Source organism: Perna viridis, chromosome 3 (genome assembly GCF_037379345.1).
Source record: "Perna viridis isolate PV_CMFRI_1.1 ecotype Kerala chromosome 3, ASM3737934v1, whole genome shotgun sequence".
Lineage (NCBI taxonomy): Eukaryota > Metazoa > Mollusca > Bivalvia > Mytilida > Mytilidae > Perna > Perna viridis.
This window is the reverse complement of record NC_142447.1, coordinates 9066259-9091199: the sequence shown is the minus strand read 5'-3', so window position 1 is coordinate 9091199 and position 24941 is coordinate 9066259. Positions and strand designations below refer to the sequence as shown.

At 35.0% G+C, this 24941-nt stretch overlaps 2 protein-coding genes and 1 long non-coding RNA gene across 4 annotated transcripts in view; 1 reads left to right on the top strand and 2 right to left on the bottom strand.

Moving 5' to 3' along the window:
* The window catches only part of LOC148620923 (methyltransferase-like protein 27), a 58808-nt gene extending 55861 nt beyond the window's left edge, over window positions 1–2947 (bottom strand). Inside the window, exon 1 of the mRNA XM_088574808.1 lies at window positions 2823–2947. Within this exon, the coding sequence (XP_088430934.1) occupies window positions 2823–2868 (46 nt within the window). The 5' untranslated portion in view covers window positions 2869–2947. The remainder of the gene's footprint in view (window positions 1–2822) is intronic.
* Window positions 1–19930, top strand: part of LOC148620921 (uncharacterized) — a 42805-nt gene extending 22875 nt beyond the window's left edge. Inside the window, exons 2-3 of the long non-coding RNA XR_015921033.1 lie at window positions 3075–3204; window positions 18663–19930. This is a non-coding gene — a long non-coding RNA (uncharacterized LOC148620921). The remainder of the gene's footprint in view (window positions 1–3074; window positions 3205–18662) is intronic.
* LOC148620922 (uncharacterized) lies at window positions 5947–14004 on the bottom strand. Of its 2 annotated transcripts, XR_015921031.1 has the most exons (3): window positions 13869–14004; window positions 6158–13754; window positions 5947–6043 (listed from the first exon to the last, which is right to left on the bottom strand). XR_015921031.1 is itself a non-coding variant. In XM_088574806.1 (2 exons), exon 2 carries the CDS (start codon window positions 12864–12866, stop codon window positions 6498–6500), a length of 6369 nt encoding a protein of 2122 aa, XP_088430932.1. In that variant the 5' UTR covers window positions 12867–13754; window positions 13869–14004; the 3' UTR covers window positions 5947–6497. The 2 variants fall into 2 exon arrangements, 1 of the variants encoding a protein (XP_088430932.1); XM_088574806.1 differs by having other exon boundaries at window positions 5947–13754.
* Window positions 19931–24941: the final 5011 nt, after the last annotated feature.

Sequence of the window (24941 nt, the reverse complement as noted above, 5' to 3'; positions counted from 1 at the left end):
TAGTCGGACAATTTCATTTACTAAAAATCCTAGGAGCTTTTAATTGATATAGTTCAGTTTATATGGTACCCTCGTCCGAAACCGCCATTGTTTATTGATATTTTATGTAGGGTTGCACTTTCCTTTACAACAAAGAACTTTAAAACAATATGCTTATTTCTTTTATCTCCCTTAACTGTAATGAATGAATGACTTCTGCAGAAAACATTTACACGGCAAAACTTGATAAATCAGACTCTTCCCGAATCTTACTTTTGAATTACAAAAACATTGTTTGGACTCATTATTGCAATGAAACAAGTTTATCATCATGTAGCTTGACAGTAGGAAAGAATGTGTACCAACATCAGAGATTACTTTGGCATCCATCATGATTTGACAAGGTGTAGGTAGACTCTAAATCACCATGCGCGTTAAAACAATCCTTTTAAAACCAACCAACCACTATAATAATTACCAAATTGTGGAAAGAAAATGTTGGAAGACCGTCTTAAAATAAATACATGTACTTTGGACAGTATTTTTTAAAAATAAGACATAAAAAATAAATAAATACATGTACAAAACATAGAACAAAACATAATGAAACTTCACACTTCGACTGTCGGGGAGAAAGTGACTAAATCCTAATCAGACGCACCTGTAATACAAATATATCCCGATATTAGTGTGAATGTTCCGTGTGTTTTCTACTAAGAATTGATATGAAGATATTTTTGTCCGTTGACAAATATGGCCGGCGCTACTAAACATAGAACATAAGAGTCGGGAGACAGTTTTTTTGCTTTATCTCGAAAACCATTAAGTTAAGCCAAACTCCAACTGAGTAAAGGTGTTTAATATTATAAGATCTATCTGTTGTCAAATTTATTAAAAATTTATTAAAATCTATTAACCTATTAAGGAGTTATTGCCCTTTTTGGACGTAGTTTTGCCCTTTTTAATGTTATTACTATCATAAATATTTTCCTAAGAAGCCACTGGATAGAATTCAATCAAAGTTGATAAAATTCTTCAATTAGTTTGATAGGTGGGATTTTTTTATCCATGAGAAAACATGGCTCTTTTTACATAAAAAATACCTTATCAAGCCAGGTGAGCAATTTAGATTCGTTAGTGCATCTAGTTTTGTTAGCGCCCATTTCGTTGTATGGAAGAATTTTGTGTTTGTGTTCTTCTTGGTTGATTCCTGAATACCGAATTTCCCACGTTTGTTCGAATGTTTGCAATGCGTGGAATCACTTTGACAAAAAATAAAAAAATATTTCGTTTGGCCAATGACGATTCTAGTACAAATTAAAAATTGATTAGGAATATAGACGCCATTAACGAAGATAATATTTTACTTGTGAGACCCAATCGCTGTTGGAACATACCATGACCGAATTCTTCGACCAGGTATCCCAAAGACTGGGCTCTGCAACCAGCAGCCGTTGGTCAACTGCTAACAGCAACCTCCTAAAGAATCCGCGTAAAGGGTGGTCGTGTGTTACCCGAACGATTGACAAGATCGTAAAATAAGAAACGAACTATTAACAAAAAAAAAAAAAAACAAACAAACAAACAAAAACAGAACAAAAACAAAACAAAACAAAACAAAAATAACAAAAACAAAAACAAAACAAAAATAAAGCAATCTTATTAAAGTTAAATAGGCAACGTATACACTACAAACGTATACAAGGCAGTAATCTAACTTCGACCCAGTGTTATTTATAGGATTTTCAGGTCGATTATTATACTGATTTTTCCTGTCATTTGAAATGAATAATTGGCTTTTAATAGTGCAACTTGCTATAATAATTTTTAATGAATAATTATTGTAAACACTTCTAAATGACCATACAAATTATATCACTTCATCGGCTACAACAGTAATTTAAGGAACACAATACGATCTCATCATCGGTTGCTATTTCACTATTTTATTGATGTAAAAATCAAATTTTAGACGATATTTTCGGATTCTGAGTAATAGTAACAACAGGCTTGCAAAGACTTGTTATACAAGTACATATTTAACGAAAGTGCATTTGACCGCTTTTAAATTTGAAATTGATCTATTGAAAGTCGTTTTTCAATTTATTTGTGTTCAATTGACTGTTGAGTTTATATTAAAAAAAATACATTGAATAAGGGGATTTTACTTAAGTTTACTTATAACTAACCGATTTAACCTGTTTTGGAAAGTCAATTTTGAAAAAAAACATCCAAAACTAGTAATTATTTTGTGACAAAATATATAAGAATATCTTTCATTAACATGGGTCTCCATAATTTAAAGATTTCTTGCACCAAAGTACCTTGCTACAAGTCCCTCTTTATTATATATGACACAAAAATCCATGCAACTAACCTCTTTGATAACGCCTCTTCTTATTGCTGTGAAAAAGGCTCTCCAGCAACAATCATTAGATTTGCTATTAGAGGGATGCATAAAATCAATACACTTTGTTCATTTATTATTAAACTTATAAAGGAAGGGCCTTGTAGCAATATAACAGAAATAATAGATATGGTGAATTTGTCAAGGAGAAAACAACCGCAACGCTCAATGCCATCAATGGGTCTTCAATGAACGACGAGAAAACCCCAGTTGTCACCCAAATTACCCCTTAAGTTGATTAAGACAATTTACAATGACCAACTCATGTACAATCATAGGACAAATCAAGTAAAACAAAATGTAATCAGAACCTAATCAGTATACAAAACAGGAAAAAATATAGTATGGAGAGCAACCTTTTTTACCCTTTTTTATTACAGTAAGGCATGATGCACTCGACAAAATTCATTTTAGAAAGAAACTGAAACATACTTACATGCATGTCTATAAAGGTTCAGTAAAATTGTAGCACTATTATTCATTAAAGGAGACTGTAAATCTGCATATAGTGTTCAAGTCAGGATGGTTGACAATAAAATAAAACATTATCTATATAAATTACGTGCACTTCAACGTGTGTTTCGAAAGACAAACTTTAAGTATGAAAATGGTATTTTACACGTATACCGTAGCTTTGTTCATTGGTACCAGATGTTACATTTATTTTTGATATTTTTAAACTTAATAGCTTAAACCAGCAACATCCGATCAGCCTTATCGGGGAACATGCACAAGAATTATTTGATCAGGGCATATGGGCGGTACTTACACCAACAGCTGTGGGTAAAATAAAAACAAATGCACGTGTGGTTATCTAGGTAAATATATGCAGACGACTTTTAGAGTTAATTATTGTTTGCTACATAAAGAAATAGCTCTTAATCACCTTTTCAATTGAAAAATGAATTATGCCTTTCCAATTTTATTAATCTAGATATGCTTTTACTAGTTTACACCATATTTCTGACCACATGTTATATGCCTTTCTTTTGAGCACTTTTATATCTACTTGTCGCCTTGGATTTTTAGCATCTTGCACAGTTTTTGTTGATGTTGCTTCCCTATTCACGTGTTCATTCCAATCTAAGATAGCTATATTTGTTCGTAGTACATAATCTTGCTTGGAAAAGTTTATCCTTTTGTCATGATACTGCGATATTGCATTTTTGAAGCTTTCAACATAATAACTGTCCATGTAGTAAATATAATCTACAGGTGATTTATACACTTGAGTGTTCATTAACGCTCGTCCAAGTAACATTTCTGCCTTTGGATCAGACATCTTTTGATGGCTCATACTTCAGTTCTGTTTTACATCTTGATAATTCACTGCAGTGTTCATGATTATTTTTATAATGTTCTACAATATTTAGTATACTTAATTTAAGTTTTGTAGGATCTTGATTACAACTTTTCATTGCCCAGTAAATGTGAGTCTTGATACTGGCACTTTTATCTGCTAACTCGGGATGCCAAGTTTGCCCTCTTTGTACTTTGGCCCTGTGCAAATTGATTTAATTTCCTTTGCAATGTTTTTTGTTGCATGCCAAGTATCATTTGTAGATTTAGTATCCATTCCATTGCTCCTTATGAATTTGTTCACACTTGTATTTCTGTCATGACAATGAACACAGATTTTTACTTCATACTCACCATGTAAATTGTTGAAATACTCGTATATTCTTACTGTTCCAATCAGTTCGTGTTTCTGTGCACTTGGACAATCAACTTTAGAAATATTTAGGCTAGTTCCATGCCTAGCATCAGTAACAATGTCAATGCCGTCTTTAAGTTCTTCATAGGAATATTCCATTTAAGGTAATTTCGCCAATACATCCACTATTTGAGGCCTAACAGAATCTTGAATACTGGTTTGGTAAAATACTAGGGACATAAAATTCATGAGCCCTCCGAAGGTTACAAAGAAATTTGTCACCAAGGTAGGATGACGAAGACCAAAGTAGATCATGTTGTTTATCTTCACATCTAAGTTTACAAACTCCAACATGTCCTTTTATATCAGTTGATTTGACAAATAAATTGCTCTGAATGAGGTTTCTATTATAGTGTGTTTTCTCTTTATTTTGTAAATAAAAAAAATTAATATCTTTAGATTCTACAATTTGAAGAAATTGTAGATAAAATTGTTTCATAATTTAACTGTGTTTTACTTAAGAAGTTATTTCTTTATTTTGTACATAATTTGTTACAAGTATGTCATTATTTCAATTATCTAAAGAACTTGGCTTTTGGCAAATCATCTATAAATTGTTTATCACATTTTGGTCAAACTTATGTAAAGAGGATTAAAGAATAGTCTTTTCTATTGTTCCGAGTTCTTGAGAAATCGGAACAAACATTTTAGCTGAGATAAGATTATGTAATAAAGAATATGTATTAATTCGCCTTTTAGATTATATAAGTAATTTTGTTTGACACTTTATGCTGAATCGGCCCTAGAAACATTTTATTAATTTTATTTTCATTGGTCAAGAAATTGATTGATACCTGACCAATTTAGCAATTTTTGAATTTCATTGGTCAAACCTTTTAAAACGCTAATCTGGTATAAAAAGCGATGTTCCTGTGATGCCGCATCTTACATGCGTGCATCAAGGAACTGAATAAAATAATAAAACTTATTCCAAGTTTTAATTATATATATTTCAGGTATGTTCGTTTTATTTCTATTATTTGTAAATATGTTTTAACTTTCTTTTTGTTTTAATATGTTTTGAATGTAATTATATATTTCATTTTCAATGTTGGATAAGTATTTGAAAGTAAAAATGATATATTTCATATTTTGAGTAAAATTGGTTCAACAAGAATTAATTTAGGTTTTCACTTTCTTAAAGGGAGTTAATTCACGCTTTTCGGAAGACAAACTTGTCAAAATGTATTTATGGCAAAGTATGCCCAAAACTATGACAAGAATTAATGTCCAATGCTGGTAAGCTTATTTTGTAATTGTGTCAAAAGAATTATATACTCTTAATTAACTTCCACAATATATTTATATTTGCAACAGTAGCTTAATGTATTGTACTAGTTTACTTATCGTTGCATTTATGTAGTTAATGAAATCTTTATATTGTATGTTTGACTTTATTGAGTTATTGTGTGTAAGTAGTTGTAAATAGTTATTTTTATCTAGTGCACGCAAACCGGAAGTTAATGTTAGGGACCAGTTATTTCATGTATGTAAACGGGATCACTTATTAAGTAGTTTAAAATGTTAAAGAAAATGAAAAGTTTTTGATTTGAACAATATTTAGTTTAGAGATAATTAGTTCAGTATGTAAATTAACTTTATAATTTTAGATGTTTAAATTTACATACTGGTTCATTTTTAATGATGTCAGTTATTTTAAAAGATTACTGTAGAAATTAATGTGTTATAATTAAGAATGATTAAGATCATCACTTTTGTTTTTCAATTGTTTACTTTTTGCTGATCTTACATGCGTGCATCAAGGAACTGAATAAAATAATAAAACTTATTCCAAGTTTTAATTATATGTAACAGCCATCGCACTGTGGCTATAAATTGACGCAAATAATGTTCATATTTTATTCTGCAAAACCATTACATCGCATGTACGCATACAAAGTTACACAACTGAAGTTACGCAAGTTGCTGAATGTACGTAAAACCTGAAAAGATCAAAGAAACATTGTTTACAATTCTTGAAAATGTATCAAAGTTATCGAAGATTCATATAACAAATTCGAATGATATGGAAAATGTATAGAACAATTATTATTTACCTCTATGGGCCATTTATGATGCCTCGTGTCGAACGTGTCGAGTGAACATTTACAAAATCATTTAACCGGAAATGGTGAAATCTCGATTAAAATACAGTTGCTGCAGCGTGGCAGTTACATGGCTCCCTAAAATTAGTTAACTAATTTTCCCACGAAAGTAAAGATACAAAAACTACGCATATAAAAATACTAGTACTCTCGACTATGATTATCATAAACTAAGAACGTCTGAATAGATTTACCAAAACTGAAAGTTCTAGCACTTAACGCACGATCTCAAAGTCCATTTTCGCATAATCTAAATTCACTATCGTCAATACATAGTCTCTGAGTCCATCAGTTAGCTCCTCGGCTGGGAATCATCCTCGGTCTCGTGAAGTAACACCAATTTGTGTATAGGTCTTTCAAGTTCCGATAGTTTGAATTTACGAGCACCTCTACGATCCAATTTTGGCGAACCAACGATCAGTTTAACTTTACGAACTAAAGAGTCATTATCCTTATACACATCACACACTCGACCTAAGCGCCACAAATTCCTCGCTAGGTTGTCAACTTTAATTAAGACAATATCACCAATACGCAAATTTCGTTTCGGAGCAATCCACTTCTGTCTAGCTTGAATGTTCGAAAGAAATTCTTTCCTCCATCGATTCCAGAATTCGTTAACAAGAAACTGTACTCGCCTCCACCTCTTTCTTGAATAGATGTCGTTTCGCATGAACTGTCCGGGTGGTGGTAAGATAACATTAGTTTTCATAGTCAATATATGATTCGGTGTGAGAGGTTCGAGAGAAAGCGGGTCGTTTAGATTTTCTACTGTTAGTGGTCGGCTGTTCACTATAGCTGTAGTTTCGGCCATTAAAGTCCTCAAGGATTCATCATCTAACTGGGTTCCAAGTTGTGACAGGAGTGTTGAAAGAATATTTCGCACTGTACGTATCTGCCTCTCCCAGGTACCACCCATGTGGCTAGCTGAGGGAACGTTCATTTTGAACTGTACAAAATCGCAATTTCCATTGAGTAGATATTGACGAATTTGATCGAAGTCTAATTCAGACATGGCGTTTCTGAATTCTGTTTCAGTACCTACGAAATTAGTTCCTTGATCACATCGAATATGCCGTATAGGTCCACGCAACGAAACGAATCTTCGCAAGGCATTGATGAAAGAGTCTGTGTCTAGGGAGTTGGCGGTTTCGAGATGAATAGCGCGTGATGACAAACAGGTAAACAAAACTCCATAACGCTTGAGTACTTTTCGAGATTCTTTAATGTACCAAGGCCCGAATAGGTCAACTCCGCAATATGTGAACGGCGGTACATCTTCAAGTCTGTCGGATGGTAAATCTGCCATCTTTTGGATTTGTGTCTGACTACGTAACTTTCGGCATATAACACACTTTGACAAAAGGGATGAGACGATAGAACTGCATCCAATTATCCAAAAGCCATGAGAACGTATCGTGTTCGTAGTAATTCCACGTCCTTGGTGTTGTGACTGCTCGTGGTAATGACGTATGACAAGGTCCGTGATATGAGAACGTTTTGGTAAGATAATTGGGTGCTTCAAATTTGAGTCGAGATCTGCACGTTGTATGCGACCACCAACGCGAATTAATCCATCCGGATCCAGAAAAGGGTCAAGTCTATACAATGACGACGTTCCTTTCATAACACCTTTTCGCTTTCTAGCCGACTCCTTATCACTAAACTCTCCGTTTGAACGCAAAGATTGCAATGTTTCCTTTTCATCTTTGAATGCAATGCTTTGAACGTGTTTAACAATTTCAATCTCAGCGCGGTGTAGGTCATTCACAGTTATCGAAGCACAAGCAACTTTCTGACGTTTCGCAAGCAACGTATCCTTTAGATTAAGGCACATTGCAATCACACGTTTGGCTCTGCTCCAACTCGAAAAGTATTCCAGACTTTGCAGTATCGAACTCTGACTAGGTAAGCTTGTACTTGTGGAAAACACTTTGGCCTTTCTCACTTCCAGGTCGTTCAATAAAATGTGTGAAGTATCCGGATTGTCCTTTCTGAAATCGATTTCGGTCTTCCATAGAAAATCTGGTCCAGAAAACCAACTCGATCGACCTAATTCGATTGGCGTTGATCCTCGAGACGCAATGTCAGCTGGGTTGTTAATAGAGTTTACGTAGTTCCACTGAGAGGGATCTGTAACGCTACGGATCTGTTGAACTCTGTTTGCAACAAAAACATGAAAACGCTTCGAGTCATTCGCAATGTACCCGAGGACCACGTTACTATCAGTCCAGAAATAGTCAACAACATTCGCATAGTCAAGTTCGTTGTGAAGTAGTGTACTGATCTTCACGGAAGTCAGAGCTGCAGTAAGTTCTAACCTAGGAATAGTAATGGACTTTAACGGAACTACACGAGACTTTCCTATGACAAGTGAGCAATGTACTTGTTGCTGAGCGTTGACTAGTCGAACATAGGAACACTGTCCATAACCTGTTGAGCTCGCATCAGAAAAGTGATGCAGTTCAATTGTCTTAACTTCTCCAAAATCAACGGGTTTAAGGCTTCGGTTTATTTTCAAAGATTTGAGGGCTAGCAACTCGCGTTTCCATCTTTCCCATTTCATCTGAACACTGTCTGGTAATGGGCTATCCCATTCAATTTGATCCTTGCACATTTCTTGTAGCAGTTGTTTCGCAACGAGAATAACTGGTGAGATGACACCTAAAGGATCGTACACTGAACTTAGCGTAGATAACATTCCACGACGTGTAGGTGGTTTGCTACTAAGTGATATTCTAAATTGAAAAGCGTCCAATTCGATACACCATTGAATTCCCAAAGTCTTTGTCGTTGGTAACGTTTCATAAGAGAGGTTCAAATTCAATTCCTTGGCGCAATCCTTCTCGGGCATTTGAGCTAATACTTCCTTCGAGTTTGACAACAACTTATGTAGTCTAATTCCACGCTTACTGCACATTTCGATGCTTCCCTTGATAAGACTTATAGCTTCTTCGACACTTGACAGAGATTTCAACCCGTCGTCAACATAAAAATCACCCTTAATGAAGTTTGCTACTTCCTGTCCAAAGTCAGCTTCATAATCGTTCGCAAGTTGTTTAAGTCCAAAGTTCGCGCACCCTGGTGACGAAACTGCACCGAATAGATGAACACTCATACGATACTCTACTGGGACCCGAGTAAGATCTCCATCTTCGAACCACAGAAATTTCAGATAATTCCGATGTTCAGTATTTACTTTAAATTGATGGAACATTTGTTCTATGTCACAAACGACCGCAATAGATTCTTTACGAAATCGACGTAATAAGCCTATGAGAGAGTTCGTAAGGTCTGGGCCTTGCAGTAGATGATCATTTAACGACTGTCCCATGTATCTAGCACTACAGTCGTAGACTACTCGCAATTTTCCTGGTTTTTGCGGGTGATAGATTCCGTGATGTGGAATGTACCATTCCTGACCGCTATCCTGATTCAGTTCATTTTCCGGGACTCTTTCCGCGAACCCATTTCGGATTATATTGTTCATAAAGGTTTGGTAATGATCAGCGTACGTTGCATCATTACGGAGCCTTTTCTTCAAATACGCCAATCTCTGTATAGCAATACACTTGTTGTTCGGCAAGTTCGGTGGACCAGCTCTGAACGGTAAGGGCATTTCGTAATGTGAATCGTTTACATGAATTCCTTCTTGCAAGGTTGTTAGAAACTTTCTGTCATCGTGTGAGAGCGGTCTCTCATAGTTTTTATGTTCAATGAAGTCCATCTCGAACATTCGGGTTAAGTCTGAAGGACTGATAATCTCCTTAACCTTTGACCTCATGGACACAATAAAACGATCGTTTGCGTTAGATACTTTTTTCGGTACTTCAAACGTTAGCACTCTATGAGAATGTCCAATCGAATCTAATTGATCATCGTCGTTTCGGGTCGAGTCCACTATTCCAACGATACCCCATCCTAGGTCAGTTCGTTGACCATACGGACCATCCTTCAACGAAGGTATTACCTCTCTTGGTATAAGTGCACGTGGACAATTGTATCCTATAAGCAACCCTATATCACAGTTCTGTATAGGCAATAGTTTATCCGCAATTCTGTTTAAGTGATGCCAGTGTCTAGCCATGTCGGAAGTTGGTATGTGTGATCTATTTGCAGGCATCACATCTCGTGTAAATACTGTCGGAAGAGGAATCCGGACTGAACTATCAAATCCTCGTACTATCAATCCCTTCACTTTACAACTATCTACGATTTGGTTTTCGGCAAACATCGTTGACAACGACAACTTCACATCTGTTCCTGATAGACCTAATTTACGATATGTATCGCTTAGAATGAATGTAGTGTCTGATTGAGTGTCAAGTAACGCATAGACGAGTACTTCTTCGCTTGGAGTGTCAACATGTGAAACGTATACGGGAACTATCATCGAACTTTTAGCACTTGATTCCGTATTACTCATAAATACTGTTCCAGTTTGAGACGAAAAACGTTCGGGTTTGACATCCTTTGTGGCTGGTTTATCGATAGATGAAGCACTCGGAGACGGGGTTGTGTTAGACGTATTAGGGTTTCGCAAATCACCGTGTAAAGATGTTGGATGGTACTTCTGGCAAATGTTGCATTGTTTACGTTTGTTACACCGCTTAGAAACGTGACCAGAACCTAAGCACCCAAAACAAAGTCGGTTGTTCCTCGTAAAGTCTTTCCTATATTCAACTGTTTTTGCAAGAAACTCCTTACAAGTGTCCATTTCATGAAACTGATCGCAACACAAACATTTGACTTTCGGTTTCGAATCGGTGCGAGACATGTTTGTTGTGCTCCTCTCTGAAGTGTCTGTCATGAAAGTACGTCCACGAAAAGTTTGGTTGTCGTGTCGTCTTTCTGTGAATCCGCGACGATTGTCGTTGTTGCGAAGACCTGGAACAAAATCTCCCTTTACTGATTGTAACGATGTCACGGGATCACACGCAATTCTCGCCTCCTGCGAGATAAACTCCACAAATATCTTGAACGGTGGAAATTGTTTCTGTTCTTCTTTGTGTTTGACGACTATTCTGCCCCAACGTGTCACTATCCAATCTGGTAGTTTTGTTAACAACTTTCTATTCTCCCGATCATCGTTGAGCATATTCAGCGTTCCAATGCTCTCCATCGCGATTTCACATTGCTTTAGGAAATCAGAAAATCTCAGTAACGATTTAGAATCTCTCGGTAGAATTTTAGGCCACTTTTCAAGCTTATCACGGAAGGCATTACCAATGACAAATGGATCACCGTATCTCTGATCTAGTAGTGCTTTCGCTTCTGTGTATGCATTTTCGCTCGACAATAAGAAGAAGTTTTCGACGACATCTCGAACAGATTCTCCCAAGTATTTTCTCAGATAGTGTATACGTTCAGAAGACGGAATCTGCCTTTGATCGATTAATGTCTGGAAGGCGGACTTCCAATTCGGATATTTTAGTGGATCTCCTTGGAAAATTGACGGTTCCGGAGGTGGAAGACGGCTTAAATTCACTTGCTCGGCAAACGACTTGGCGATATCACTTATCGTAGTTAGTGAAGAATCAAGATTGTTAACATTTGATGCTACTCCAGGACTTGACGTCGACGTTAATAACTGGCCTTGTGTTGATACTGGATTGTTGATCGGAACGTAGTGGCTTGCTGTCGGTGGATACATCCGCGTACCTTGTACAGGAACGTTTGCTGAATATGATTGCTGTGGTACAAAGTCACTAATGTTTGGATTCAATGTTACAGAGTTTGAGGACGCATTTATTGATGCTCGATTGTTGACTGCCATTTTCGAAGGCTGATGGACTGACGCACTGACAATTTTTGGGGCAGTTCCTGCGGTACGTGGTGAAACCTCATCGATCATTACATTTGGCTGTCTACAGCTTGGTGCTTCATATTTCCAATCTAATGGACTATCTGTGATGTTTTGTGTTTCCTTGAATTTGACAGTACTTTCAAGAAACGGGCCCAACCTGTCAGCTTTAGGCAACGATGTCTTAGCTTCATCTAATTCAGACGCAACATTTTCTGTGCCGTCAATTATTTCTAACTTAGCCTCGGCAATGTCTAAATCTCTCATGGTTTGAATCTTTTCTAATCGCAGCTTTGCATTTGCTTCAACATCTAGGTACTTCAGTTTCGTTTTAAGTTCGGCTGCCTTAGAGGCTGTTTCAGATCTTATTGAACGTGTGCTTCTATGTGAATGTTGAGAAGATTTCACAGAACCACTTCGAGATGACCTTCGTGACGATATTTCTGAAGAATCCTCCTCCAGTTCCTTTAATCTTAAGGAAATTCGCTTCATTATGTCTGAATGAGCATTTTCGCATGCTTCATACCGCTCAATAATGTCATCTTCAATATCTCTCCCTAAATCAACATGTTCGCCGGTCTGACACTCCTTTTCGATTAGCCGTGATAATTGTTTGTATATGCTAATGACGTGATCTGCGCGCTCTGATAAATTGTCGCGTTGACTTCTTATAGCCAGACAATCTCTACTGTCACTAAGCAAGACTTCTATCTTGTTACAACAAGTTTTCCAGGTAGACAAAGTTCTTTTAAAGTTCTTTTCTAATGTATCTAATTGCAACCATATACCCTTACTTGATGGTTTAGGCTGACGTGAACTTTTGCGAATAGGACCTTCAGGTAAATTACTATCAGACATTTTGATTTAATTACCATCAAATAAAACCTCAGTTTGGATTATTAAAATTGGTTCAAAATAGTACCTTCAATATAACGTAATAACCAATGCAAAATGTACAAATTGCCTTAACTCAAACACAAAATAATACCCATGTGAAAAATATAGCAATGCATAACATATAACAAATGCAAGACATAAAACGCATATGATAAGGCAAAAATCATCATAGTAAAATGTCAAAAGGCAGAGTTTAATGTCAAGACTGGTCAGTACTGTAGTTCAAAACACTTTATTTGTGACGTTGAAACTGGCACACTCTGTATGTAGAAAACTGTTCATAAATAACGTTATGACAGGTCCGTACTGTAATTAAACTCGCTCTCTTCGCAACGTTGTAACATGTCCGTACTCTGTTGGAACGCACTTTTATCGTGACGTCGTAACAGGTAAGTACTGTATCAGAATTCACAGTTCGTACGGGACGTTGAAAAAGGTAAGTACTGTATTTATACACACATTTATACGCGCACGTGTGCATCAAGTGTCAATCAAAATACGGGCATGTCTAACTGTACAAATGTTTATAAAGTTAATAAAGGTCACTTTCAATTAAAATCGAATCCAAATTGTTAATCATATCCAAAAGTATGTAAAACGCACTAAATAGTTCTCATATCTTCTCACCCGTATGACTTGTATCCGTGTCCATTGAATCGTTTGTTGTACACAACTCATCTTCTGTCGGCTCATAAATGTTTGAGAGGTTTTACTGTAACAGCCATCGCACTGTGGCTATAAATTGACGCAAATAATGTTCATATTTTATTCTGCAAAACCATTACATCGCATGTACGCATACAAAGTTACACAACTGAAGTTACGCAAGTTGCTGAATGTACGTAAAACCTGAAAAGATCAAAGAAACATTGTTTACAATTCTTGAAAATGTATCAAAGTTATCGAAGATTCATATAACAAATTCGAATGATATGGAAAATGTATAGAACAATTATTATTTACCTCTATGGGCCATTTATGATGCCTCGTGTCGAACGTGTCGAGTGAACATTTACAAAATCATTTAACCGGAAATGGTGAAATCTCGATTAAAATACAGTTGCTGCAGCGTGGCAGTTACATTATATATATTTCAGCCAACAACCAAAGACCCAAGTGTCATTTCTGTTGTCTGGCCAAAACAACAACTACCATATAAAACCTTCACTGTTATCTCTACCGAGCTATTCCCCAGAGCAAATATTATACTGTTATAAGCCAACATACACCAAATTACAGTATAAAATTTCCTATAGACTTTTCACCAGTAATAAAAAGCCGTTGTTGGGATGCATCAATATCACAAGCTGTAAACGAACAGTCTAAAATGGAACATCCTCATCATCATTTTGGTTCTCAGGATCCAACTTTTGTGTTAGTTTATTTCTTATATAAAATGAAAATACATCATTTGTAGTTTAGAAGTAAATATGTCAACACTCATAAATACAAGTTCAAAGTTACAGGGTTCATCCTCTAAGACAAATTTGCATAAAATTTTATTATTCTCAACATTAGATAAAGCCAATAGACGGCTTGCTTTTTAGAAAAAAAACTGTTACTTGTTGGTAACTAATTAAAAAATTCAAGCAAGCAGTTGGCGAATCTATACGAATACATTGCCTAGGATAAGGAGGTTTAGGTTGTCGTGCAAATAGGCGAAGAAGTCGGATGACTATTTGGTGGCTTTAAAAAAAACACGTCAATCATGTAAAACTTGTAAAACAAGTCAATGTTCAATTGATTATATGGGTAAACTCCATTGAAAAATCATTACAATTCGCATTGTACTCGCAATATTCTTAATGATATCGTATGCTCTTGTAAATCGCTCGTATGTAACTGCAAAGAATCGTGGACTGTTATCCTAAACGCATCGCATTCATTCTTAGTAAATCGCAAAGTGTTCGTTCATACTCGTAACTAATCTGAAGCACTCTATATAACATTTTTTTTAAAGATTAGTCTATGTGAAGGAGCTATTATAAGTGAACATATGCTTTTATGTAAGGGGTGAGGGTATTAACGGTTTTTTAGAAACGATTTTTTTGTTGGAATTTTGATTCCAACTGATGTGTTTTGGTTTCACATTAATTCTTATGGACCCAATTTTTAAGGATAGTTGTTGAACTTAAACCAAGTTAAACAAGGTATAAAATGTGATAAAATGCATAGTTCGTAGATTGGTATTAGAAAAGTCATAATTGAGGTAAGGTATGATTTAATCATATTTCATTAATTCAATTTTTTTTCTTCAAAACTTTCATTTTAAGTGTGAATAGATTTGATTTATTGTATTTTTTTAACTGATCAACTTCGTATTTATAACCATTCAATTTACCCATTTCCTATTACATTTGGGTTTTTGGAGTCATTTCAGTGGAATCTCGCAGTAATTTTATTTTTTAAGTGAATACTTCAAGGGAAGATCAAAGTGCTGACGCACTGAGTCAAAGAAGATCTCAAAGTAATCAAAAATATTAATGTAACAAAATTGTAAGCTAAATAAACTGATAAAAACTTAGTCATTTAAAAAAAATAACCATTTGTTTTAATTTAGTGCATAGTCCCAAGTTTTCACTGGTTTTTAAACCACCTGGTCAATATTCCCACATTGGTCAATACTGGTCGATTGATATTTTGCATACACTATTTTGTCATTATACATAGTTTTTGTCCAACATTAAAAATGGGACTGTTGTAACCACCCAACCTTTATTTTTGCCTGATTTACACGAAATTATATGTGCATGTAACAATTTTTCCCAACAAGAGGAGGTTTCTCCATATCATATGGCTAAAATACATGTATATTTTCATGCATTTAAATTGTAAAATTTTGTATATATCAGACACTTATGATTTTTTCCTTGATTTCTTTTTACTGGTTATCACTTAGAAGTTTCACTAGATGAAGTGAGAAGAAAGCAAAAGTAAAACAGACCATTTCTGTGCTGGGACACTATAAGCATGAAACAAAGTTCATGCTTCTAAAGTGCTGGTACATATATATGTAGAATGAAGCAGATGTAAATGTATATGTCAACATCTCTTCATGTAAAAAATATATAAACATGAAGCCTGATTTCTTAGCCTTTATATATTTGCAAAACACAAGAGTTACTTGTATTATAATCTTATACATATTTGTGAAACAATCATGCAGAAAAAAATGGAAGGAATGCACATACATTATTAAAGGCAGACAGGTATAAAACACTCAGCTTGAGCGCGATAGTGAGTTATCATAAAAAGTGGTACTCATGGGGTATGGGTTCACTAGTAATGTTTTTGTTTTGGACAGAAAAAGATGGATTTATACTCAAAGTGCATTTGTGATAAAGACATCATATTCCCTGTATGCATCACATTTCTATATCATTGACTTTCCAAGTTAATTGGAATCTTAAAGTGCTCAAATTTATGAGATGCAAAGCTGGTTTTGTTTAATTTAAAGATCTTAAAACTGCATGGAAGTTTTTACAAGAGTTTGTATCCTTGTTTGAATTGAAAATTCCTAGAGAAAGGCAGTCATTTATTCTAAATACGTGCACAGTTTCGACAAGTTAAACCCATGGCCTAAACTAAACAACAATGGCAAGGACAAATTTTAGTTTTAATTCATTACAAAAAATATCCCACATCAAAGTGAGCACAAACATGGAGAAGTGTTTTGCTCATTTCTCCCTTGAGATTAGGCCTTTCAATTTCGAAGTGTGGATCCATTTTTACTTTGAAAATTCATCAAATATTAATAGTCAGTGATTCTCAGTGGAATTCATATTTTGTAAGAAATGCTGTTTTAAGTGTAAAGTGTCAAGTAATTTGAAGACATAAACGTACGTGTACAGCCAGGAATACCAAAAAAATAGTACAAAAGAAGATCCAAAAATACATTGATAAACGGACTGTATAAATATGCACTACATTAAAACAAATGGTTATGTTTAAAAATGATTTTTAAAAATATATGGACTTCTGCGAAATTTCAGATAGATATAATTTTAAGATGCCTTATTGAAGCTGACATCATTAGATTAAATATATAGATGAAATAAACGTAAGGCAACATCGTACGCGTATTAATCTGTCGAGTCGCGTGAAATGGGTACCTATATGCTGCGAAACGAAATCGAAAAAAAAAAACGGAACAAGAGCTGTAAATCTACGGCCTCAAACTAAATGAAGTTAAACTATTCATAAAAGACGAAAACCGACCTAATCTTTTGAAAAGAACCAAAACGCATAAAAATAAACATATAAAAATATGTCTTTATAACACGAATTACATCCACTTTTAAATCCATCTCTATGTATTTTTACACAAATCCGAAATCTATTCATTTTGTCATATAAGTATCTACAGTTTTATATGAACATTCCCAATGATGAAATCGGTTTTCAACTATATATGAAGCTCCAGAATTGTAATTTCAGGTAGAAATAAAGACCGTGTACTAACTTTCTTTTCAAACTGGCGAACGAATGGACAGGAGTGTGTCATATTTATCACTTAGAAGGCATATATACACATCCAAGATAAATTTCCTGCTGTTATGATTCACTGCATGAAGAGAGTGGCAATTACCTGTTTTCTTTTTTATTTCAAGATTTAGTGTCATTCTTACAATTTTACGAAATACTATTTTATTTTATTATTGTTAAGCAACCGCAATAAGACTTACTTTCATGTTTCTTTTATGTAATCAAGGGAACCAAGGTTATAGCGGTAATCAAAAGAATGTAATCCAGGGACAAAGACCAGACATGGAAAACAGACACACACAACAAAGAAGATAAAGTAACTAAAATCATACATACAAAATAACAAAAGTAAATGAGCAACTCGGACTCCACTAAAAACTGACCAGGTGCACCGGTAGGGTAAGTGTCCTCTGCTTTTCTAGAAACACCCGCCGAGTTGCTCATAAAAAGTCAAGTCCGGGGTAGACAAACGAGGAAAGGAAAACTATGACCCGCTGAATAAATCAGTTTTTACGGTGCTGATGGATACACCATAACGATCCACGAGTTCATGATGACGACCATAAAACGTCTGTAGTGATGACTTCTATCTTGTAGCAACATAACCCTGTTCCAGAAGCCAACCTTTATTTACTGTTTTAAACTCACCACTTCAAACCACTTTAATGATCTTCCTGGATATGAGGGAATGTTGTTTTAACAATGACCACCTGTCATTTAGGTGAAAAGTAACCTATTCTACTCTTACTTATGTTACCTGTTATTAACAGTTATTGAAACCCAGATGTGCTCATGAAGTACACTGTACTACATTTTTGTAAAGTTTGTTAGGTTTTATTTTAGATAAATTTGAATTATTTTTTGAGATAGAAGTGTTTATTTTTTCTTAATTAAGACAGCTGATAGAGATATTTCAAGGATGACATTTCAGAACACCAAAATATAATATATATTTATTGTATTTTTTTATAATGTAGGACAGAAATTATAATGCTACAGAAATACTGTTTGCAAAATTCCAATCAACCAGTACTGACTAGGTGGCTTAAAAACCAGTAAAAACCTTGGACAATGATAACCACCCAACCTCTATTTTTGCCTAATTTTGCACACAATTATATGTACATGTAAGAATATTTTTCATCAAGAGGAGGTTTCTGTACTTCCATATGATGTGGCTAAAATACATGTATATTTTCATACATTTACATATTGTAACATTTTGCAATTATCAAAGGCACTGTTATCATTTTTTCCTTGATTTCTTTTTAGTGGTAATCCCTTTTAAAGTTTCACTAGATGTAGCGAGAAGAAAGCAAAAAGCAAAATGGACTATTTTTGTGCAGGGACACTATTTAGACATGAAACAAAGTTCATGATTCTTTAGTGCTGGTACATGTCAACATCTGTTAATAAAAACTACAAATATGAAGTCTGATTTCGTAGCACTTATTTGTTGTATTTTGATATAATACATATCGGTGAAACAATCATGCAGAAAAAAACTGAAAGAAATGCACATACATTATTGAAGGCAGACAGGTATAAAACAATCTGCTTAAGCGCAAAAATGATTCATCATAACAAGTGATAATCATGGGGTGTGGGTTAACTAGTAACCTTTTTGTTTTGGAAAGTAGAAAAGATGGATTTATATTCAAAGTGCATTTGTTATAAAGAAAGACAAAATATTTCACTACATCTCTTTATCCTTGACTTTCCATCTTGATTGGAATCTTAAATTGCTCAAATATGGGAGGTACAACCAAAGTTTTTTTATTTTAAAGATTTTTAAACTGTATAGTAGTTTTGATAACAATAGTTTGTATCCTTGTTTGAATTGAAAAAAAAATCATAAGGTAATTATTTACTTAAAAAAGTGTATAGTGTTGACATTATCAACTCAGGGCCTAATCTAGACAACAATGACAAGGACAAGCTTTAGTAAATTCTGTATGAAAACTAACAATATTGACATATTTGTTCATTTAATCTATTACAAATCACTGTCAAAGAGAGTACACACAAGGAAAAGGTTTTTGCTCATTTCTCCCTTTAGATTAGGTCCTTGGTCAACATACCTCCCCTAGTCCACAGGATTCATTTCTACTTCATGCAACTCCAACCCGAAATTTCAAAGTGTGGATTTTTTCTTACTTTGAAAATTCATATAATAATGATAGTCAGTGATTCACAGTGGATATCATATTTTTGAAGAAATGCTGGTTTAGGTGTAAAGTGTCAAGAAATTTGAGGACATAACCGTACACAGCCAGAAATACCAAAAACAATTAAGGAAAAGAAGATCCATAAATACATTAATAAACAAGCAGTATTGATATGCATTTCATTAAAACAGATGGTTCTCTTAAAATGACTAAGTTTGTTATCGTTTTTTGAGCTTGCAATTTGGTTACATGAATATTTATGAGGTCTTCCTTGACTCAGTGCCTCAGCACTTTTATTTTTCTATTTAAATGGTCAATATGTCCTATAACTGGATGTTCCGTTATACGTTTCTAATGACAAATTTTATTTGCTTAGCAACAGAGAATCTCTATTATTACTTGTTAAGGGACTCTGGTTTGAACTTCCATCGTGGGCAGACGTGTTTTTGTAAACTTCTTGTACTTTATATTTCTGTGTATACTGTATGGGAAGATCAGCCAGTTATTTTATTTTTTTTAAGATTGAAAATTGCTGATATTATTGCCAGCACTGAATGACATGTAGTTTTTTCAGGTTGTTAAGGCTAAATTTACATTAGTTCTCACTGTTTTTATCATTCACTGAATGAGAATGCCTCAATGTTGGTTACTCTGTTGAGTATTTTAGTGTGTGTTTAGAAATCATCGGTAGTATAATTTTTCTGAACATTTTTCTGTTTTGGGTGAAAATCGTTAATTCGCAATAAGTTTCGGCTTACAAGTGAAACAGACAGCTACCTTACATATAATAGATACCTGGAATTAACTTTTCATTGTTTACATTTTTGAATTATTTTCATGAATACAATTATAGACTTGTCCACACTACCGGATGATTATCGTTAGCCACCATAGTTTGTAAATAATGATTTGGTGAGGAATAGTTCATTGTCGGATAGTTTTAGTAAAAACTGTTCGTCGATTTGTTTAATATTTCTTGCAAAGTGATATGATAAATTTTCAATTTGTTATTTGTAATCTTGTATGTTTATTTTTTAACTTTGTATGTATATTTATTTTTAGAATTAGCACTAATGTGCACAAACGGGGATTTTCCATTTTATGGCGACGCTCTGATTGGTGGATTTCTCGTGTACCGCACAACTGCGCAATTGTGCATTTGTGCGATGTCTGAGTATAAAAACAAACGTCAACGTTTAAATGACGTCACTTTTATGCCTTTTCTATTTGAAGGTGTGAAGGTGTCACTACGCTCTTGTAGTTTAACAAAGTAAGAGATGTTTGGCTTTATACTCTTACTCTTTATATTTAATCATTTTGGTAAAAAAATTTAAAAGGAAATATATCATTTTGGAAGGATTTTGAAGTTTTTGAGATGGCAAAAAAATAAATTGTTAATTTAAAACTTTTGAGGATTTATCAGAAGTTATCATTCAAACATTTTTATATTTCATATTGAAAACATTTTCAAACATCAGACCGTAACATCATTGTGTTATTGTTTTTTTTTATTATTTGTAAAGGTATATCTGAGAAATTAAGGGAATTTTGATCTTAGCTGAGGTTAGCGGTTCACAATTATATTAAAATTATTTCACTAAAAGATTATATAGTGATCTTGGCAGAGGTTAGCGGTTCACTATTTCTATAAATGTTTAAGGGGCTGTGATCCTAGCTGAGGTCAGCGGTTCACAGTCATTTATAAAGCATCATTATTAAGTAAAGATTACATAGTGATCTTAGCAGAGGTAAGCACAGATTTTTGGTCCAATTATTTATTAGAAATAAGGGAAACCTGTACGTTTCCGATAAAAGTCTGAATTTCAAATAAGGAATCTAATAAACTAAACACAAGTAATCAGTATGGCTACGTGTTGTTAATTACCGTGTGTTCATAGTTAAGTGTTGCATTTTTAACTAGTTCGAAATTAGGCTTTAGCCATTTTTTTTTTATTAATCTCAGATACACCTTACTCTAAATTCATTATCGTTTGCTCTTTGTGATATTGATCATACTATGGTATCTGGATATTTAATTATGGGCCAAAATAGACTTTGAAATAAATTACTTTTAATTCAGAACTCACTTCATTTTAAAGAGTTCAATTCTTATTTCATATAGCCTGGCCATTTTGTCATATAATTTATGATCTATATATACTAGTAGTTCAATGAAATGTGGTTGTTAATAAATTGATTGAACTTATCAGAATTCTTTTCTCTCGTAGCCAATGCTAGACATAATATTGAGAGACTTTTATTTGGTAGTCAGCACGCATACACATACTATATAATTTAATGAGGTTAGCGAGTACTATTTTCACCACTGTCCTCTCCACCGCTACATTTTGGCATCCTAAGCGGGATCTTAAAGCTTTTAAGATCCAGTGACACGAATTCAAAGATGGTGAAGAAGAAAACACAAGCTTCACTAACGTTTGTAAATAGCGAAAGTGTAGTACACGAGCATATAGAGAGCAACTTAGAGCAGAATAACAATTCCGATTATGAAGCTGACGAGAGAGAAGTTTAGAGTTTTCCAACCGCAGAAAGGGTCCAAATTCCTAGCACAAGTTGTCACGGTAAAAACATTCCTCCAGAATCCAATCCTTTACCTCAATCAAGAAACTGAGGAATCTGCTGTTGAGACTGACTCTGAAACCCAAGGTGACACTGTTGGTGTGCTTGGCATAATTAAAGGGGCTATTCAGGAAATAACCAGCCAGGTAGTGACGGCTATACAGACTGCATTGAGAGGAAATATTTTTAATTCTAGATCTACTTCATCAAGAAATAGACAAATATGGGACGAAGAGAGGCCAAAACCACAGTTCAAATGTGATCCTGGTGTTTCAAGAACTTTTAGAAGTTCCTTCCTGGGAGGTACTAGTGAAAGTAGCTCAGAAAGCGAGTCGGATAATGATGACCATGAAGTAATAGACATTCACCATGCAGCTAAAGTAAAGCCGTAGACGGAATCGTACTGTTTTAAACTACCAGCCTACAGAGGGGATAATAAATTGGACGTATGGCTTAATAGATTTGAAGCTGTTGCAGACCCTGAATTACTGGGATGGAAAGAGAAAGCTCCAAGAGTTGCTTCGAAGACCTCAAGGGGTCGCTTGGGACTTTGTTTCTGACCAACTACCAAAAAAAATACCTTAATAATTATCGAAAGATAACCAAGGAACTACAGAACAGATTTGGAGTCTACGAGACTACAAAGAATTATAAAGTTCTATTCACTAGACGTAACCAGAAATTTGGCGAGACTCACAAGGCCTGTGCGGCTGAACTTAAGCGCATATACGATAAAGCCTATTCGAATAGGGACATGAAAATTAGACAAGAGGATTTACTACAGAGGTTTCTCATGGGATTGGCAGATAATAAAACCAGATTCCACAATGAGCTGTACAAAGATCTGAATTCCATCGAAGAAGCTTTGCAGGATGCAATAACATATTTAGAGACAACTGATGGGCCCGCTCAGGAGGGGCAAACAGGCCAGAAATTCAAGAGGCAAGTTAGACAAGTCAAGAAAAATGAAGACCCTAAGTTTCGGGTAAATGGTATAATAAATGGAAAGAAACCCATCGAGCAAGACAATCAAAGTCGTGTGCTAATGCTGGTGACCAAAAGCTTGCCCGAACACAAATTGAAGAAATACAAAAATTAGTACAAAAAATGTACTCAGAATGTCAAAATAAAGACCGACAACATGACTTTGCTTACGATATAATAAACAATAATTACTCACAACCACAGAAAACCTATCCATAATATGAGAAAACTATTTACAAAATACAGGAAAGACGAGATGGTCAGAGACCCAGTATTTCGAGTGGTCAAGGTTTCGTTTGTTTTCATTGTGGTCAGCCCGGTCATTATGCCAAAAACTGTTATAGCAACCCAAATAGAAAACCTGAGAAAAAGACGACTAATAATCCATGGACAACCAAACGGTCAGAGGAAAAAGGAGAAAGTAAGGCGGTTCCAGAACCTGGGAAGACAATATCTTTCTTAGACTTTGCTTTAAACTAGAAAGGGCCAGCTCCGTTGACCGGGAGTTGACCCATAAATTTCAGGAAAATGGTCAAATTTGTGATACAGAGAATGGAGTAGTTAGCAGCAGCATATATGCAAATGAAGTTGTATGTAGTGGCATACTTGAAGAAGTTTCTTCCACGAATGAGAAGATTTTTGAGAGTAATGATGAAGGACTGAAAACTCCTGACGAGGAGAGTCAGTCTCGTTGTCCTGTTCTTGATACGTCTGACGAGAAGGGAAAGACAGGTGTTACAGTAATTAATAGTAGTCCTTCCATCCATGAGAAGGATATAAATATGAGTCCGAGTATTATAGTACGACAAGTACTCCACAGTGATGGAGTTTATATAGAGGGTCAGGGTCAAGGTCATGAAATTTGTTTTACGGTTGACACTGGGGCAACTCGAACTGTGTTATCGAGCCAAGTGTTTCAACAGATACCAGTGGCCCATAGACCCATTTTAAAGAGCTCAAATGCGCTGGCCAGCGCTGATGGCAAACCCCTACAGAAGTTAGGGAAAGCCATATTTGTTATCAAGTAAGGTGACTTGATTTTTAGTCTTGAATTGGTAGTTGCAGACATTGAGGATGAGGCATTGTTAGGATTAGATGTTCGTTCTGTTGAAGGCAGATTGGGGATATAAGATTAAGCTATTGAATTTTTCTGCTGGGTGACACCTCCATTCCCTGTACACAAATGGGCCAACATGAAAGGATAAGAAAAATAAGGGTAGCAGATGAATATCTGATACCACCAAGACATGAAATGCTCATTGATGTTTTATAGATAGGTTCGAAGAAGATAACTCTTTAGAACCACAAATTTTTGTACTTGAATTGCTGGATGGAATTGTAAATAAGTATCCTGTTCAGATGGCGCCTACAGTTATTACTCTTGGAAAGGATGTGATAAATCCTTTTGATAAAGAATTCAAGCTGCATCAAAACACAGCAATGGGGAAAGCAGATATGTTACATGTAGAACCAGAAATTCTAATTCCATGTGAGGATCCTGGGGAGGAAGATAATTTTTCATCAATTGGCCGAATACAACTTACCAGCAATAAACAAAATCAGGAAATTACTACAGTTGGTTTTCCAACACCTATCAAGAAATTAGGTGAGGTAGAGAGTGACCAAGATGAAATAGTACCACCCCATCTTCAAGATTTGTATAAAAAGGCATCAGAGAAGCGGAGTGAGGATGAATGTGAAACTATTGCACAGCTATTAACCAAGTACTCTGACACTTTTTCGACGAAACAGATCAACAAACAACCACCAAGAAGAGTTCCGATAGCTTATGTTAATGAAGAGAAGAAAGTGGTGGAAC

What these genes read in the sequence shown, in the direction of transcription:
- LOC148620922 (XM_088574806.1), bottom strand. Translation starts at nt 12,866, where the DNA reads ATGTCTGATAGTAATTTACCTGAAGGTCCTATTCGCAAAAGTTCACGT.